Consider the following 15,592-nt stretch of genomic DNA (forward strand, 5'->3'; position numbering starts at 1 on the left):
TATCATGCATTTCACTTTCCCTTATATTCTTCGGTTGGCTCCTTCTCACAGTTTCCCCAAGTTCATGGTGTTCTCGTTTTTTATTTTTCTACATTGAGAGACCAATGATTTTCGCTTATGAGTAATCTGACAGTGTTGTCAAATGCAGAAAATAGCCTTTTTTTTCAAATTCCGCTATGCTACAATGTTATAGCGTCATTATAGCCTCTATTTGACAACACTTTATACTAAATAATATATCACAAATAAATAGCATTTTTTTTCAATTCTGATACTCTATAGTGTCGCTAGAGAGAGAGAGAGAGAGAGTCACCAGGATCTTTGTCCTTAATCGTTCTTGTCCTTTTCCTGGATCCTTCATCCTACAACAATAACCAATAACTCAGCCTGTGTCTACTCCAATATAAGGCACTTATTGCCAATCAAGGAAGATTCTCAATCCGACATGAATAAAAAGATATTCAGGAAATTAAGTTCAAAATATATACCACGACAATCTTTCTTTTCGAACCAGCAGGCTGCAACTTCTGGCCAGAGGCTGAAAAAATCAATAATTTGTATTAATAATTCATGAATTAATGAACTTTCATAATCTTTCCCATACTTATGTAACAACACTAGGAAAAGAACAACCTTTTGCCGATGAAGATTTCCTTGAAGAGCTTGAAGCCTTTTGAAAATATAAGATTTTTGTGAGATAGACAATTTGACAGAATTGAACAATACCAGGCAATATAAAAGAAAGGAATCTAATATTGGCACAAACATAAAAATTATACATTTAAAACATATATATGGGCTATAAAATTATTTTAACGATTTTCTTTGACGTTCGTAAGTCTTGGCTCTCGCGCGAACAGTTTCAAAAGCATACCTTTTCTTCCACTTTCTTGAATAATGAGGATATAGTAGCTTGAACAAGTGAACCTTTTTTAGATTTAGACCCTGAAGCAGATTCTTTATTCTCCATGGGAAGTTGATCTTTTGGAGCACCGTCCTCATAGTCAATGTCAATAACTACAGTTTCTTTCTGTACCAATAAATTAAGGAAGATAAAATATAAATTCCCTGATACTATAGAATATATGATCAGTGAAGTTCTAACTTCAGGTTGACTAGCTGTAATAAAAAAGATAAAACTGAACACTGTTATTCCAATCAACTTATAAATTCTAAGGATCCTTTTGTTGTACCAGTAAAAATGAGTGAATAATCATTTTGGTCCCTAAATGAGTGAGGAGGTGTCATTGTAGTCCCTGAATGTTCGAAACTTCAAAAACATCCTTGAGTGTGTATTTTGTTAATAATTTTATGAATTAAACCGACAACCTGAAAATACATTTAAAGACCAAAATAACTAACAAAAGGCAAAATTTGACCACAATGACTAGTAAAAGATACACTCAAACATTTTTGTAATTTTGATACATTCAGAGACTATAGTGGCAACGCCTAACATATTCAAGGACCCAAATGGCTGTTTGCGGCTGGTTACTCCAGTAAAAATAAATGCAAAATTCAAGGATGGTTGATTTCATATGATTAAAAGGATATTTGAACTATTATGAACATTTACATCAGTATCAACTTCTACTGCTTTTTCTTCGTGTTCAGAAAGTTCAGGGCTGCTTTTACCAGTATCATCGCCAGAAGAAATTTCAGCAAATCTGGCCCAACAAAAGAACCATATTAATATGACTTTGATACAAGTTTTAGTTACATCAGACGTTGTCCACTTAAATTTAAATAACTCAAAACTGAACAGCCACACAAAAACAAAACATTAAAATTTTAGGCAAACTGGGCCAATGGCTCTATCAGCAAATGACAAATAATGTTTTGTTACACAAATTTAATTTTTCATGACTTTATTTTGGAAAGCAACACACATCAAGTAAACTAAATAGATGAGGCTCATACTTGTATGATTTTTTTACAGTTCTCGCTGATTGGCGAACTGGAACCAATTCCTTCGTGTCTTTTAAGTCAATTTCACTGTCTGATAAATCTTCTTCAATAGGTGTCTTTGGCGATTCTTGCTCTACACGTTTTATCTTGGTTTTGGGAACACCTTGATTAACTACAGAAGCTACTCCTGCACCTGCACCTCCTTTAAAGTCACATTCAGCTTCTTGTCCCTGAAACCAAAGAGTAAAAATACTTTATTTTCTTTTCATGCCAAATAAGTGATAAACAAAAGTTGCTTCTTACCACTAGGTAACTATTACATTCCAGAAATTCCTAACCTCATACAATTCCTTAGGAAATTCCAATTTAACTTCTTCTGGATTCTCATCTTTCCTCCCAATCCACCACGCATCCGAAAATACAATCTAGTAAAATTAAGACATTGCTCATAAATAAGGAACATAGGTGTAAATACTGACAAAGCTGAATGCCAAAAGATACAAATTTGTAGATGAAGAAGCAAAAGGAAATGCAAAAAAAAAAAACTGTATCAATACCATCAAGAAGCCACAATATTAAGAGGAATAGAAAGAGCACAAGCAATGTTAGATATATACATGCATATATTTTGAAGGAGAAAGAAATCTGTGATGAAAACATTCACAATTTTACTCTACCATAGTCATAGGAATTAAAATTGCAGAATGAGTATGAAATGGAAAAAAAGCAGTGAATTGTTCCATCGACCCAACATATTACAATTCCTCAAGGACTCTTAATGTTATGTTGTGGAGACCATAACACTTAAGAATGTACACATACTAATACAACTATTACCCATACTCACGAGATATTAAAAAGATAGTCGATATGCGCACAAGGAAGTTCTTTCACTTAGTCCCCTTATAATTTGAATATTGTCAAAATATGTTTTTATTTAATATCCCTCAAATATAAGGATTTAGTTGAATAGGAGTAATAGTAGGGATTTAGTTGAATAGGAGTAATAGTAGGGATTTAGTTGAATAGGAGTAATAGTAGAGATTTAGTTGAATAGGAGTAATAGTAGGGATTCAGTTATATAGGAGTACTAATAGGGATTCAGTTATATAGGAGTACTAATAGGGATTCAGTTATATAGGAGTACTAGTAGGGATTTAGTTATATATGAGTAATTATAGGGTTTGGTTGTTTAGTAATCTAGTATAAATATATCTGATGTATTACCAATATTTTTCAAGTTTCAATAAATATAATTTTATTCTAATTCTTGACATGGTATCAGAGCAGGTTCTGATTTTGTGATCTGTCTTTGTGCTTCACTACCGCTGCCGGCGGCGGCAAATGCCGCAGGCAGCACCACTTTTTTCAGTGTTTCAATTTTTTGGCTTCATCCAGTCATTTGTCACCATCAACTCCGGCTACCTTTCTAGCAACCAGCCACAACGCTAAAGCTTCCCTCAAAAGCACCGCTTTCCTTGCGTGTTTTTTTTTTTCAATGACTTTTCTTTTGTTCTTGATATGTCCATTCATCAATCACCTATTTGAAGTTAGTGAATGCAGCGTCATCTTCATTGGTAAACGGGATGCCAACAGATGATTTCATATGCTGCAACAAATCCTGCTTGGCAGCAAGAAGCTCATGGCACTGCTCTTTCAAGGTTTAGGTCACACCAACTGTAGCAAGCAAGCCAATCTCAGAAGCACCTAATATTTCTCCAGATGTTAAGACCACTGCATCTTTCTCAATATCAACTCCCACTGGTCGTATATCATTGCCTTGAGTAGTTGTGACCAATATTCTAACCCGTGGAGACTCATCTTCACCATTGTTGACATTTCAGCATCTTCAACTTGAACAACTGCATCAGCGCCATCAGGTATAGGTTCTTCGATCAGAGCCAGCCCCCACAGCAACTGTATCACTTACTGTAAGAATAGCCACTCTGACGTCAGCACCCCCATAAGAATCTGTAGTTATTTTATCTGATTTAATTGCTGGCAAAGCAAAGGTTGATTTTGATGATATATGCTTTTTGCCAAAAGCCACGGGTCTTAGGTTAGAAATTATGATAGCTTCAATAGGAGTCCTAGCAAATACAACACTGCCTGTTGCTGGAAACTCCAATAAGGCATTAGCTGACTTCATACTAAGTAGTCGACTGCTCCTCTGGTGATCAGTGCTCTCGGCGACAAAACCAGGGCTGCCTGTTCCATCATTGTCGGTTCACATAACAGTGGCACGATTATATTCTGGTCAAAAGGGATCTGTCTTTATGGGCTGTTGAAGTCGAGCTTGCCCTCTCAGATGATGAGGATTTATCCACCCTGCAACCTGACGTATAACAGGGACCACAAAGAGATGAAAGCAAACTGAAGAGCTGACGTAGCTACTTGATTCCAGTTTATGAAATAGAGCCTCTTGAAGCATGATGTCAATTCCACACATGTTGAAAAGCAAGTTCGGATTATCTTTGCTGTAAACAGAAAGAAAACTGCTTTCCCATTCCACAGTGGTGATGCTTCGAGGAAGACAGTTTTTCATATCCCAAAAGACACTAATCCCAAAATTGTCTCGGTGTTTGCTGAGGTTTTATGTGCTGGTAAAGATCTTGAAACAGAACAAACAGCTGGCCGAATGGTGAGTTTACTCAGACAGCTCCAGCAAACACTACCGCCCGCTACCCTTGCCTCCACTTGGTCATCTTTGCAACCACAACAACAGCTTGCTTTACAATCCATCCTTTCTTCATAGTTTTCATCTATTTGCTGCATCGCAGTCCATCATTTCTTCATTGCATCTGGGTTGGCAGTTAGTGTCTTGCATTTTTTAGGAACAAGATTTTTCCGGTTTGGTGGTCTATAATTGTTACCCATTCTTTTTTGCCATAAGATGGTTTCCCATCATTCATTCTTGCATGGTGTTTTTATAGTAACATGGCTCCAGTTTTGAGAATGCAGAGTCAATTGTGATTGGAAAGGAAACTTTCTGTAGAACATGTATATTATTATGAGTGTTCATGGTGCGATTGAGTCTAAAAGGAGGTTAAGCAGTTGTGGTGTTGGAGCTTCACCTGCTATTCCTGTCCTTTTGTTCTTACATTATTGCGTGAGAATGCATGCACCTGTCTCCGGCCCCCCTCTGCAGGTCTTTTCATGATGTGATGTACTGGTCGTGCCTTTATCTCCCTGAAGCATGTCGCTCTCTCCTTGAAACATATTCAAGTTTAAATATTTTAAGTCTCCAATATTATTGTTTTGAAGCTTCCAAATACAACGGAGCTTGCTTTGTTCAATTGCTTGCCATGAATTTCTCTCAGACTGATGATCAATCAGGCTATCTGGCTAGGCTATATTTATAGCAATTTTCTCCGACTTCAAATGCATCCCTGAATTGTCTTTCCATCTTTTTTATTATTTGTGGAGCAAAACATTGTTTTCTTATAGCAAGCTAAAGTTAAGCTTTAGCTTGAGGGGGAGTGTTGTACCATTGCTGCCTTGACGGTTTGTCAATAGGAGGAGGGAGTGTTTGAGTGACAGGAGTAGAATCACCGGGTCATTAGGTGGGGGAACAGATGGGCCAGAATCGCTAGTACCTTGTTCATTCGCTATTTCAGATTCAGTTTGGTTATCGTCTTCAGATTGTGAAGATTGACTATTACTACTTTCATCTTGAGCACTATAAGAATTCAGCATGAAATCCTTTGCCGGTTTGTCATGTTCTTTGTTGTCATCATAAGGAGTCTACTGCTGAGATTGTAGCCTTGCGTTCCGAAGTTTCAATGCTTGAACATTATCAAGAGCAAACTCCACTATCGACCGATGTTTAGGACCAAAAGTTTCAGGCTTAGAAACACCTGAAACCTTGTCAGACTCCTTAGATGCTTTACTATTTGCATCCTGAACCTTCAGAAGGAACATCTTCCACTACACACCATCGGTATCACTATCATCTCCATGATCAGATTGTTTGTCAACATGCTCGACATCATCCTCAGTACCCAGTCAACAGCTATGAGACGAGTTCCAAACTATGATCCATTGAGTTTCTGAATGGCACTTTCATTGTGGCCCTTGCTTCCACATAAAACTACCGCCTTTATTGCGGTTTCTATTTTTCTAAAATCTTAGCCACCTTAATTGTGGTCCTTTTGTCGCCTTCATTGCGGTTTCTATTTCGTGAAATCTTAGCCACCTTAATTGTGGTCCTTTTGTCGCCTTCATTGCGGTTTCTATTTCTTAGCCACCTTCATTGTGGTCCTTTTGCCGCCTTCATTGCGGTTCTGCCTTCATTGCAACAACTTGAGATTTCTTTTTGGCCTAATTTGCACTCCATATAATTCCTCCCATGACAATCTTGCAGATCTTCTAACTAAAGGGATAAACAGTAGCAACTTTGAAAGAATTGTATTCAAGCTGGGAATGGAGAACACCTATTCACCAGCTTGAGGGGGAGTGTCAAAATATGTTTCTATTTAATATCCCTCAAGTATAGGGATTTAGTTGAATAGGAGTAATAGTAGGGATTTAGTTGAATAGGAGTAATAGTAGAGATTTAGTTGAATAGGAGTAATAGTAGGGATTCAGTTATATAGGAGTACTAATAGGGATTCAGTTATATAGGAGTACTAGTAGGGATTTAGTTATATATGAGTAATTATAGGGTTTGGTTGTTTAGTAATCTAGTATAAATATATCTGATGTATTACCAATATTTTTCAAGTTTCAATAAATATAATTTTATTTTAATTCTTGACAAATATCAATCTACCTTCCTCTAGTTCATGTCTCAAAGAACCATCAGGGTCTAGCGTAAGTGGTTGATGCGCAGTGTGTGTGAGTGTGGTAAACCCTGGAATACTGAATTCGATTCTTACTCGTCAAAAAAAGTTCATTAAAACATGAATGATAAGAAAACCAACCATGTTATCAAAGTAATCCTCACACATCACACTCTAAGTATTTGTTTTGTGGATACAAGATAGTCCCAAATAACTTCATTCGTCCCTGTAAAGTGAAAACACACCTCATCAGTTACCAATACACAACATACCAAATCAAACGAAGATTTAGATCATCAAGTTGTCATTTAGTTGAGTCAAGTGTTGAATCAGTTTTGTTAATTACAACCAGCCAGGCATGCCCCTTCAGGTGAGCCTGTCAGATCTCTTAACTGCCAATGTGGAAGGCAGAGTATGTGAGTCGGATAGGGAACTCTGAGATCAAAGTGGTCACCCCGAGTGAAGGGAATACACAAGATGAGTCTCAGAGAGAACTAAAAAAGGATAGAAGGAAGGAAGGAGAGAAGGGGAAATTGCAGTCATAGTCCATACTCTTCTTTCTATCTTTTCTCTAAATTGTTCCTCTTGAAATCTACTTCTTACTTCTTTTCCCTATACCTAGTTAGTTCGGATATATTTTTCACAAATACTTATGAAAACAACATGAAAACATCTTACAATAATTATGAGTTTGTTAAACAATAACCTTTTTTAAAAATTAAAATTAGTTTTTGAATTTCAATCTTTTTAGAAACTCATTTAACTTTTTCATAAACATTTTCATGTTTATAAGATTTGTCATAAATAAGTTAAGAATCACAAACTTATTTTAATTTAAAAGCTCTTGTGAGCTAGAAACTAATCTAAACTAAGCCTGCGTTTGACTGGTATAACCTTGGTTTGTTATTATTATTAGTCCTGAAATTCTCTTGCAACTACTCCAATTGACACACTAATTGATATCATCATATCAACAAAAACAATTGTCAGATCCATTACTACAACTTTATAAGTTGCTCTTACTTTATGCTTTGCCTGTAAAACAGTTAAATTAAATGACTGAATTACAAGCAGATTACACTCAAAACCTACGTAGCATTGAGATTCTAGATCGAAGGCGTATCCGGTGTCTAACACGTTAGTGTTAGATACCAACACAACACCAACAAAAGTGGTTACATTCGATCACTTCTACGAGTATTGTCAAATAGCCGCTGTAGCGGCGCTATAGCATAGCGAAAATTGAACAAATTGCTATTGCTCCGCAATACCCTATTTAGTACAAAGCGTTGCCAAATAACCACTATTGCGACACTATAGCATGGCGGAATTTCAGCAAACCACTATTTTCCGCGATCCAGAATTGACAACATTGATTTCTATTTTCTCAAATTATTATCAATACCTACCTATGAAGCACGGATACTGGCAAGAACACCGGACACCAGTAAAAATTTGAATGCAATCAATGTGCCGGTGTCATGTCGTGATCAGACGCTAATCCGTGTCAGATATCAATCAGAAGTGTTGTGCTACATAGAGCAATTGGATTTCCTACATTTAATGTGTGACGCAATAATGCATCTCAGCTGTCCGATCTAAATTTGATGGCCAAGATCATTTAAAGTTAAATTTATTGTTCTGTAATCTGAACCATCCATCTAAAATTGACGACCCAGATTGTCTACAGCATGAAACTCCGGGCATTTCTCACCTCACCGCAGACAATCCTAATCCCTACATAGATGTCACAGATCATGGGGAGTGTCGTGTCCGGTGTTCATCAGGTCATCATCATTAAAAAAACAAAAAATAAATAAGCAAACCCAATTTCCCAATTTTGTTGTCATACTTTAAAACCAAAATAAAAAACCAAAAAAAGAAGCAAGTATAATGACACAACGGCACCAGTAATAATTTGAGTAAATGAATTAATTGAATGTAATCAAAGTGTTGTCTTTAACAGGACATGCTTTCAATCAGAAGTGTTGTGCCGGTCACCGTCGTGTCCGGTGTTTGTCTTTCATAGCTCAAAACAACTAAATCATCATTAAAATAAATAAAAAATAAGAAAGCAAACCAAAACCCTAAAAAAACAAAATTTTCAAAACAAAAAAAAAAAACTAACCTGAGGGAAATCAAGGTAGAGAATAGGGTTTTTAGTTCCCAAATCCATAAGATCACCAATTTTACCACCAGAAATAGGAGCAAATAAACCAGGAAACGAAAAAAGGTATCTACTACTCTTCCTCTGAGATTTCTTGATAATATCTTTGCCATGATGTTTTGCAACAATGGAAGAAGGGTTAAGTTGAATGGAGGTTGTAGCTTGTGTCTCTGAGAGTATGTTGTTTGAAAATGCTAACGATTTCAGTCTCTTTCGTTGAATGGTTTCTGGATTTGTTGTTTCTGTTTCTTCTTCAACTCCCCGCTGTTCCTTCTTCGTTTTTGGTCGTGCCATTTGAGATTCAACGTTGGTTCTTCTGATAGTTGCTGTATCGCGCGGGAATGAGAACAACGCGTTGAATGTGCGTGACTTTTTGGAGGAGGTAGTAGCTTAGTTCAAACGTGATTTTGGAAAAAAGTGCTAGTTGTAGGTGTTTGTCGTGATTATTTGTTGTCATGACTAATTTTGTAGAATTTAGTTGGTTATAATTAGTTGATTTTCAATAAATTAATAATGAAAATCATTTTAAAAATTAATTTTTTGATATATTATTAAAAATAACTTTAAAAAAAATCAATTTTTAGATTATTTATCATATTTTAGTTTTTAAGAAGTTGTATAAAACAGATGCAAACATTAAAAGTGATTATTTTACGAAAAAAATTGTGGTATACATATTTTAAGTAAAAGTAACTTGAAAATACAGTGAAATTCTAAAAGAATGGGGACCGTCTTTAACTATATATATAACCATTTTTTGATTGTTTGATTTCAATTAATAATGAAGATTATTTAAAATTAATTTGATTAATATATAATAATTTTAATCATTTAATTTTAAATTAATAATCAAAATTATTTACTATATAATGCATTTACGATAATACGTTTAGAATTTTGTTTTTTCTCTCTCTATGTTGTATTCTCTTGTATTTACTTAAATTGTATTTGTCTATTTCTTTTTTTATATAAAATAACTTCTATCCATCCCTATTACTTCTTTTTACCCCTCCCTTATTTTGTTATGTCCTTTTGTCTTATGCTATTTGAAGTCTTTCGATCTTTAATGAACTATATTTAAAGATTTTATTAAATCTTTTGGTGATAAAAAATATTTATCTATTAGATTAAATTTCTAAGAATTTTTAATTTTTATATCTTATATAATTTCATAATTTACATATTTTTCCATTCTTACCATCTTTCTCTTAATCTCGCTTATTTATCTCCTATTCACTCCCTATTAGATTGAAATATAAAGAAAATTTTAAAATAAAGTATTGACAAATAAATAAATAAAGACCTTTTAATACTGACAACAATATTTTATTATAATTTTATTTAAATTATGTATTTCTTATTTTATAAGATGCAAAATATTTTAATTAAATATATCGCTTAAATATACATAAAAAATTAATTATTTTTCTAAGTTGTAAAACCCTAATTTTACTAACATTGGTCTTGGTCCGAATTTATTCTGTAATTTATTTACATGAGTCACACTTTCTCCCCTTCTCATGTCCTTATTTATTTCATGTGGTTGCATCTCTCTCATCCTTCTATCTCTAAAAACATTTCGCCATATTTTTTCTTTGTGAACTATTGATCATATGATTTTCTTTGAAGTATCATTGTATAAATAACATCAAAGGATAAAAAAAAATCAAATTTAATTAGTCAATAATATAATTAACTTATAAATATTAATGTGTATCTTACTAAATAAAACAATGGAAGTTATATTTAATTTTATTAATATTAGTTTTATTATATTACAAGTATTACTATGGATATTAACTTTTTATTATTTTTTAATTAATTGTAGTATTCGCTCTATTTTGAGGTGTGGCATAATCTAAGTATTGCATAGTATATAGTATGCTAATGGCTCTTAGAATGAAAATGAATTGTCAACGAGACAATCTCCATCATGATCATGTGTCCTTGAAGAATGTGATTGAACTGATAACAACGAGTGACATAATTTTAAATATGTATTAATAATGTATTGGTTTTAATTTTATTTTTTTAACTAAACATTATTACGTTGTTATTGTCTTTTCTATTTACTCTTGTAAGTTTACATTATTGTTTATCTTTTGGTGAAGAATAAAAACATATACTAAAATAATGATATTGGAGAGTGTTAGTGAAATGTTTTAGATCAAAAGAAATCTTGAGACCACGTATTCACTCAAAATCTTAACGAAATAAATATATGGACATATGAGTATCATATTTTATATATCTAATATTTATCATATTTTTAGTCAGTGTGAGACTTAACTATTCACATTTGAACTCAACAATCTGAAGTAGCTAAAATATCACTAGAAGGGATATTGAATAGAGTTATTGGAGTTTTTAAATTTTCTTTTAAAGATGTATCCTCTACGAGAGGATGAAAGTCAAAGGATAGTAATTTAAAAACTTTAATAGACAATTAAGTAAATATATAAGAGAAAGTATATAGAATGACACACCCAACTTTATAGTGGTTCATCCAATGAAGGTTACGTCCAGTCATCACAAACTTGTGAGTTTTCACTGTGGCTCAAACTGGTATGTCCTATTTACAGACCTCTTTTCAAAGTGTATATTCTTAGCCTCACCTCAGGCTTACAATTCCTTTTTCTTTCAGATTACAAATATTACCAAGTGTAGAACAACTTGGAAAATACAGAATAAATGATTTGTGATGATCGTATGATTTTTCTCTTTACAAGAATTTTCTAAGAGGATGTTCTTAAAGATATAGTTTAAGACTATGGAAAGTGTAAAGAGAGGATGAGAATTATCTTCTTAGCTTTGAGAAATATTCTTTCTAAGTAGTTGTTGTGTTTTGAACTAAAGAGATCACTTCATTTTATAGAGTTTATGAACCTCTATCCATGAAGAAAAGAAATTAGATGACCGTTGGAGACTTGATCAAAGGTCTAATTTACAATAATGTCATTCAACTGTCCTTGACACATATATATGAGCTCAAGAGGATGAGCTTGCAGTTCATCCTCAAATAGGAGGAGGTTTAATCTCCCTTGAAATTTGGACATGAGTTGTATTTTTGCTTTTCCAAGAGTTTTAGGGTTCGTCTTTTCAGGTTAGGTACCTCCTTTTTCCTTTTTGACTATTCCCAAGGTAAGAGGATGAATATGATATGCTTATTATCCTCTTTGTTAACCTTTATCTTGTATCCTCTTCTTCTTGAATTGTTTCTCTCGTAACTATTTGTCATCAATTTTATCTTCTATATGTTTTGACTTGGATTCATTGTTTATGTGATACCATATATTCTCTTCTTTAAAGGTTCACCCTAATTGGTGATTCATCGTCTGAATGTATATCCTCCAATTCAGAAAACATGTTGGATTAAAATCGAATTCTTCTTTTCTTTTATCAAGATGATGAGGAACATGTTTGTTAATTAGAATACATTCAATAACATATATTAGACATTAAACACAATCATATGCATTTAAATAATTTTGTTATCATTATAACTATTTGAGAGAGATTTTGTCTCAACAATCTCCCTTTTTTTTATGATGACAAAATTCTTTAGATTATGATTTTAAATATGAGAATTTATGTGATAAAATGTTTATTTTAAAATAATTACTCCCACTGAACATATGCCAAAATGTTTTTTGAAATATCATTTTTGAACCAAAATGTGACTTCATTTCTTTAAGACTGAGATTACAAAACGATGGTTAAAAAAAGAAAAGAAAAAAAAAACATAAATAATAACTAGCATAAAAAGAGGATTGAAATATAAGTTTCAAAAAGTATCATCTTCTATAAAAAGTTGACAAAATGTTGATCATAATCTATCTCCCCCTGAATTTGTCAACCATAAAAAAAAAATGGAACGATCCATGCAACTATTTGGATGGGGAAGAGTCGTCAGAAGAGGACGAGGTAGAGGGCCGAGTGAGCTCTATTGGTGGAGGTTGAACAGGGAGCGTGGGAGGATGGTCTCCAGGTGCAACAGTGGTTATGAAGTGTTTGGTGACCATTACAATAAAAGGTCAAATTGAGCCATTGTTTGTTGAAAAGATGTGAAACTTGTAAAGAGTTTCTTTTGATCTTTCCTGGTCTTTTTTAGAAGCCTCAGTTCTTTTTCAGTGTGTTTGGCTTATGTCCTCCTTTCAGATGTGTGACGAGGTTGGTCTTGTGGTATATCATTTACGCTGGCACTTTTGATGTGAGAGCTTGCACATTTTTCCTGAGATGAGGGGTCACTTGTTTTTGCCAAAATGAATCTTTGGAATTGAACCGACTAGTAACCTCTAGTAGTGTAGTTTTTGAAGGGGCATCATGAGTAGTTGTGGGGACTAATGGAATAATTAATGGATGAGAAGTAAGAGGAACATCAACAACAACACTTACCTTTTGAGGAGATGGAAAAAGTTAAGACATAGTGTAGGAATTCTGAGGATGATGTGATGGAAAAAAGAACGTAGCTTGTAAATTTGGGATGTTTCCGTATGCTCTCCAACTTAAGGTGTGTCTAGAGGTGAAAACTGATGATAAGAGAGATTGAGATCAAAGTAGAGTCCTTCATCGTCTTCCATAAGTTGTAGAGGAGTATCATTCGGTGCATCCTCAGAGGGAGGACAGTCTTCTGGATGAGTTGGAGAGGCATTGAGATTTGGGGAGTGAGATATGACTGGATCAGCAAAGTGAATTGGTGGAGTGGTGATTTGTTATTCAGGAGGTTGTTGTTCCTGGACGGGGTTAGAGTTGTCATCCTCTTAGGGGGATGTATAGTTGATGGTTTTGGAGTTTTTTGAGTGAATTTTTGGATTTTCTTCTTGGTGGATGACTGGGTAGCAGAGGATCTTTTCTTTGTTGGTGTGGGTACGAAACTATCTTTGGTGGATTCCTTTGTGATAGGTTTTTCTGAGGGTTTGAGTTTCGTTTGATTGACATTTCTCAAAGAAAAAAATGTTGTTTAAGTATACAGAGTTTTCATCTTCAATAGGGATTTTGAAAAATTTAAAAATCCTAATGAGTATTATTCATAAAGGAGCGGACCTACACAATCTTGCAGCATTCAACATGAAGTAAAAAAGAATGTTACCGAAATGGAGAAGAGTTTCGGAGATGAAGTGGTGAATCAACATTTGATGACATGTGTAGATATTTGTCATATTGATTCTACTTTGATATTCATGTAGAGAATATGAGGTGTATTTCTTTGTATGACAAGTGGATGGTAAAGTGTGACATTTCATGCAAATATTTAAAGTGACATTGTTTGGAATTTAAAACTTGTAAGGGTAAGTGAAATTTAAAAAAATTAGGGGTGCACATACAAACCGTAAAAAAATATGGGTGTTCGTCTCTAACCATATATGACCAGTTTTTGATTGTTTGATCTCAATCAATAGTAAATATTATTTAAAACTAATTTGATTAATATATAATCTAAATCATTCAATTTTAAATTAATGATCAAAATTATTTATTATATAATGTATTTATAATAATAAATTTAGAAATTTATTTTCTCTCTTCCTCTATATTATATTCTCTTGTATTTACTTAAGTTCTCTATCTATTTCTTTTTTAGTATAAAATAACTTTTCTCCATTTCTATTCCTTATTTTCTCTCTTTCTTATTCCATTCTCTCACTAGTTTCCAAATCTAAAAAGTTTCAAAAGTTTTTAAATCTGAAAAGCTTTGGAAGTTTTCAAATATGGAAAATTTTAAAATTTTCCTATTTCGAATGTTTGAAAGTTTTGAAAATTCTGAAATTTTCTATTCCGAAAGTTTTAAATTATTCGAAAAAAATTCGAAATAAGGATTACACTTCAAAAGTTTCCAAATATGGAAAGTTTCGAAAGTTTTCAAATATGAAATTTTTTGAAATAAGAATTACATTTCGAAAATTTAGAAAGTTTCGAAAGTTTCTAAATCTAGAAAATTTCAAAATTTTCCTATTTCGAACGTTTTGAATTGTTTGAAAGTTTTGCTATTTTAGAAGTTTCGAATTGTTCGAAAATTTAAAAATTTATGGAAATTGTCATTTCAAAACTTTCAAATATAATGGAAAGAGGGTTGAAAAAGTGAGACCTTAAAAAAGTTGAAGGTTTTATAGATGGTTAAAATGGCAAAATTGTATTTTCACGTTCATTTGGGTAACAAATTTAAATGTGGGGGTGCATGGTAGAATACTCTTTTTATATATATAATATTTTCCATATGTTTAGTCGGTGTGAGACTTAACTATTCATATTTGAACCCAACAATCTCTCTTTCAAGTGTTAGTCTCTCACATCTTATATTTGCATCACGTTATTACCAATGGAACTTGTCTCCTAACTACACCGTCAAAAAGACTACTTGTTGGGAGTTTGTGGGAGCAACAACAAGCCAAATGTTCTATGCATGTGTAGTCTCTAGAACATTTACAACATGCTTTGTATTCAATTCATTCATATGTCCCTTTTCAAGAAGCCTACAAGGAGATGATCCTTGAATGGGCCTCATGTAACCAATATCATTACATGCCTTCATCAACTTTGGGTGTTAAATTGTCACTCGTGTCTACTCTACTCGTCACCAAACCAGGTTGTATTGAGAGAGGCGTCACTCTCATATTGTATGTAACATATCACTTGCTTGCAAAATGATGAGTGTATTTGTAAGCCAACAATACACGTTTTAAACTATTTTGCCCTCTTACAAACTTTCTAAAAAACTTTTAAGAATGTCATGCATATA

The 15,592-nt window shown here is 33.4% G+C and overlaps 1 protein-coding gene across 1 annotated transcript in view; it reads right to left on the minus strand.

Moving 5' to 3' along the window:
* LOC101490903 (DNA-binding protein RHL1) overlaps nucleotides 1-9,305 on the minus strand; it is an 11,279-nt gene extending 1,974 nt beyond the window's left edge. The window contains 10 exon segments of the mRNA XM_073364511.1: nucleotides 314-362; nucleotides 489-538; nucleotides 634-670; nucleotides 875-1,030; nucleotides 1,577-1,667; nucleotides 1,921-2,138; nucleotides 2,247-2,333; nucleotides 6,831-6,864; nucleotides 6,866-6,915; nucleotides 8,818-9,305. Of these exon segments, the coding sequence (XP_073220612.1) occupies nucleotides 314-362; nucleotides 489-538; nucleotides 634-670; nucleotides 875-1,030; nucleotides 1,577-1,667; nucleotides 1,921-2,138; nucleotides 2,247-2,333; nucleotides 6,831-6,864; nucleotides 6,866-6,915; nucleotides 8,818-9,150 (1,105 nt within the window). The 5' untranslated portion in view covers nucleotides 9,151-9,305.
* Between the last annotated feature and the right edge of the window lie 6,287 nt (nucleotides 9,306-15,592).

The sequence above is a fragment of the Cicer arietinum genome, chromosome 8 (genome assembly GCF_000331145.2).
Source record: "Cicer arietinum cultivar CDC Frontier isolate Library 1 chromosome 8, Cicar.CDCFrontier_v2.0, whole genome shotgun sequence".
In the NCBI taxonomy this organism is placed as follows: Eukaryota; Viridiplantae; Streptophyta; class Magnoliopsida; order Fabales; family Fabaceae; genus Cicer; species Cicer arietinum.